At 41.2% G+C, this 4,631-nt stretch overlaps 1 protein-coding gene across 1 annotated transcript; it reads right to left on the minus strand.

The window, feature by feature from the left end:
- Nucleotides 1-1,319: 1,319 nt before the first annotated feature.
- Nucleotides 1,320-3,094, minus strand: LOC101779355 (BAG family molecular chaperone regulator 3-like; the record flags this gene model as incomplete). The annotated part of the gene is made up of 3 exons (XM_022823500.1): nt 1,320-1,531; nt 2,075-2,144; nt 2,837-3,094. Coding segments are annotated over 2 exons (285 nt in total), but the record flags the coding sequence as incomplete, so codon positions are not given.
- Nucleotides 3,095-4,631: the final 1,537 nt, after the last annotated feature.

Raw genomic sequence — 4,631 nt, forward strand, 5'->3', positions numbered from 1 at the left:
CATTGTATCCTCTATGTTGCGTCGGTATCGACTGAGGAGCCGAGTGAGATGTTCCTGGTAAGCCTCTGACTAGAGCTACGATGGGCGGGGCGTACACTGGTCCCTGATTCCCCTGAGCTACTCCGCTGACCAAGGAACTGATGACGGTATTGTATACCGTGTTGGTCATCACTGAGGATTGGTCGATGAAAGCCTGGTAAACAGACTGTTGAATCATATCGGACATCTTCCCCGAGTCCTCAGCGACAGTGATCTGGCGGGGAGTTGGAAGAGGAGCTTTCTTGACGGTCTCCTCACTTCTAGTACAACTGAAAGATTGCAAGCATTTCTTCTTGTATTCTTCTAGGTGTCTTGCCAATTCTTCTTTCTGGTCATCCTTGAAATCTGCTTTCGTAACTTCGATGACGTTGTCTTCGGAGATTTCAGCGGCTTTTGACATGTTGAATGTTGAAGTTGTCCCACTGGGCGTGCCAAAAGTGTGTTGGCGCTAAAAATTGGTCGATGATCTTCAGTGTCGGACACACGACCCGGGAGAATCTGCTTAACTTCTGTTAAGGTTATCGCCCTGGTGCGGTTCGCGCGGCGTGCCAGTCAATCTGACCTGTTGATTGACAAGGAAAGAAACGTATTAAATTCCAAGGGTTTCGATCAGCTAAAGTTCCGATCTGTTTCGAAAAGTGTGTCACCAAATTGGCCAATTTACTGTGGAGATGACCGGCTATAGAACAGCCGATAATCACGTAGCAATTGTAAAGAAACTACTAGAGTTGGCTAAACAACGCTACAAATGCAACACTTGAAATAAATCTAATCTGCTATACGACGATAAATAAGAATAACAATAATGAAGCCGACAGTTCGAATCTCAAGCTGGATAACTGGTGATAAAACTAAAACAATAGATACAACCTAGAATTCTAGTTAATATCGATAACTGGGAAAAAAATCCAAACTAAACGACAGCGATGCGCTTGAAGTTAAAGCTTAGATATTACTCGATAAACAGAACTTACAAATCGGCCGGAGGTCGAGTTGATGCAGCCCTGCCAATTCGTACGAACTCGTGAAAGGAAAAGGTTTTTGGCAAAGTCACCGACTTGAATGTAAAGTACGAGGCATAAGTAGATTTGTTGTATTGATTGATGTGTTGTTTTACAAATCTCTAGAGATGGCTATTTATAGCCTGTTACAACTGATTTCCTAACCGACTAGGATCTATCTCTAATCTTAAACGATAACAAATATTTACAAACACAACTCGTATCGGAGTTGGTTATCATACTCCCACGGGCCAATCTCTTTTATCTTCTTATCTGGCCCACCTTAAGCCCATATTGGCCCAGCTGCTCCAGCCTTCCAATCGGCCGCCCTTCATTAACTCCGTTCGCCAATCGGCCGAAACACTATAGCGCTAATCGGCCGATTCCCAACTGTGGCTCCCAATCCACCGCATTGGCCAACCTTTTCCTTTCCTGACGCCAATTCAAAATACGTGTCAAAATCTGGCGTCAACACAATGATATCTTCCCATCTGCATGCAAGTAGCAAACAGTTGAGAATTAAGATAAGTTGCATGAATAAACAATATTTTGGACCTTAGGTGCAATCACTAGTGGGAGAGTATGCCTTGCAGTTGTTAATGGCAAACTTAGTATTCACTCAAAGGTGTTAATGATAAACACCTTATGGAAATTCGCAGAGCATGATTATTAGTTCTATATTAGCAACCCAGCCAAGACCAATGCTAAAGGTTACTTTGTTTATCAGAGCAAAGTTACTCTAAAATGCCACAGGGTCTACAAAACAAGCAATCATGAGAACAAATGACATATTTCTAGGATCAATTCCTTTAGTAGTAGAGTTATCAGTCTTTCCGATGGTTCGGCAATGCTACCACGGTACTACTAAGATTTTGTAAACAAGACAATACTCCAATATTTGGTACTCAACACTTTCAACATATGCAATCTATATCGGCCATGTATAGAGAATAAAAAAATATCCCTAATCACCAAATCATAAATTTTGCTGCAGACTCTATGAGATGCTACTCCAACAAATAACTGGCACTTACCACACTATTGGCATCCCTTCCACCACAAAGCAAAAGGAGGCCATCAGAATGGGCACTTGCAGTTGCATACCTGAGCATCACCATGTAATACAGTTAATGGAGAATACATCAAACAACTAGATCTGGAGTATTAATTACTAAACTAGGGCTAATTGTGCCAGAACAGGCTAGTGCATGTGACATAGAATGATACAATAAAAAGGGAAAGTAAATCACTGAGCTTTACTACAAATTATGAAGCAAGTTAGCATGGATAAAAAACATTTCATTAGTGTACGTGGTAGCATCATGCCAAGAAAGCATTGCAAGTTTGAACTTTTAAGTAAATGTAAATGTGTTTCAAGCTCATTGATTTAACTAGAATCCAAAAGGACGAATGACATCTGATTTCATTTTAGGTTAACCGTAATGTCTGAGCACATCATAATTTCATATAAGCATTCCACTATGGAGCATTGAATATTTCTTTTAGCACACAATCATCATGCTAAAGCAAAAAAAACTGGCAACAAAAAAGGGCATTAAAGGGAACAACTAATATCATACTTATTCTAAACATAAGAATGTCCTACAACTGTAATGAAATTTCTATTTTGATGGTTCAGCAATGCTACTACGGTATACTAAGATTTTGTAAACAAGACAAAATTCCCCCAAATCCCATGGACACAAGTGATGTATCCATAGTATAAGCGGATACACCATGATCCATCTAAAATAAGCTAACAGGATTGAAGAACAGATTAGTCGATCTTATCTCACCATGGGGGCGAGCTTGTCAACCTCGGCGGTGACCGCGGCGACAGCCTTAGCGGCCTTCTCAACGTGGCGCCGCTCGATGAGCCGCCGCACCTTGGCCTCGGGGTCCTCGACGATGACAAGCTTGGACTGGTCCTTGACGCTGGCCATGTCTAGGAACGCCTTGGAGTCCCGGTCCTTGTCTTTGTACAGCACCTTCTGGTCGTCCGGGTGGAGCCCCGTCTTCGCCGCCACCAGCTTCTTCAGCTCCCCTGCATCATGACCCAATCAATCGTTAAATACATACTCGGTCGCCGGATGCCGGCGGCGTAGCCTCGTCGGCATCGAATTGATTGATAGCTGTAGTATCTCCTCCTTCTGCTCGATGGATGTTGGCGTCCTTCCGTGGGTCTTATCCACCATGACAACAGGGAAGATGTCAGCATCCTTCCCGACCCCGCCTCGGGCTCCAGCACTGCGGGTTCCTCCTCCTCAGCCTCCGCCTCGAGCTCCACGAACTCGACCTCCATTCCATCGGGGTTGGCGGATCGGGGTTCGCGGCGACCGGATCTAGGCCCGTCGCAGCTAGAGGTGCTGGCAGCAGCATCGAGGTGCGGCCGGAGGTGGGGAGGGAGGCGCGGCCGCCGGAGGTGGGTAGGGTCGGGAGAGAGGAGGATGGGGGGTTGTGGAGAGAAGGAGAACGGAGAGAGTGAAGGAGCTAGGGTTTTTGGAGTGGGCAGTGCGATCACAACCGTCGGATCAGCGATAAATGCCCATAAATAGTTGGGTCATTTGGGCCAAAACGGGCTTGGTTCATTTCTTCTCTGCTAAATGTTTTTCTTTTTCTTTTCATTTTATTACACCATTGTAAAGTAACACACAAAAATAATTATCTTAAATACACCAATATATTTTTAAAATATAATAAACAACATCTACGTTGTCATGTAAGAGTTTTATTAATTTTTGAATATAATTACTATTTTTTATCATTTAAATGATTTTCTATGTGCTTATTGAAAGCAACTCCAAGTTGAACTATGCATATCTCTGGTAAGATTTGAAAAATTGCAAAAAAAAATATATTTAGACTCATATGTTTCATTATAGCCCATGTCTTGGAGATAGATGAAAAATTCAATTGTCTTCTAATTATAGCACAGGAAATTTTTAAAAATAATTGGACATACACTTAAATTGACACTTAAATTGACTAATTATTAAGTTATTGAGTACTTCAACAATTATTTTGTTAAAATCTTTTTGTAATTTGACAATAAGCCTATTTTTGAATACCGATGACCGGATGAATGATAAATTGTCAACTTTATTAGGTCCACTAAAAAATATTAGTGAGGTCAATCATAAGGGCCCACATCATGCACGTCACAAACGTCACAACTCTCATGATGGATGATCTCAGTATGACATCACGAATAGGCAGGCCCAGGTAACAATTTATTGATGATATATTAATATTTTTCCTATAAATTAAGTCTAGATAACGCCATAACGGGGTTACACTTTATTAGTTTAAAATACATATTTATTTTTTTATTTATGTGGTTCGAATAAAGCCGCTCAATAGAAAATATTAAGTTTACTTGGCAGCTCAATAGAAACCGCCAAGAAAATGAATTATTAACCTCGCGACTCATTAAAGAATGGCCAAGGAAATACCTTGTTTACTTGGCAGCTGATGACAACAGCCAAGTAAATGCATGCTTTTCTTGGCAGTTCCTAAAAACATATTTTATTTTATTTCTAAATATTGAAATAAATCATTTTGTCGGATATGTATAGTATTCCAATTGAAATA

Source organism: Setaria italica, chromosome IX (genome assembly GCF_000263155.2).
Source record: "Setaria italica strain Yugu1 chromosome IX, Setaria_italica_v2.0, whole genome shotgun sequence".
In the NCBI taxonomy this organism is placed as follows: domain Eukaryota; kingdom Viridiplantae; phylum Streptophyta; class Magnoliopsida; order Poales; family Poaceae; genus Setaria; species Setaria italica.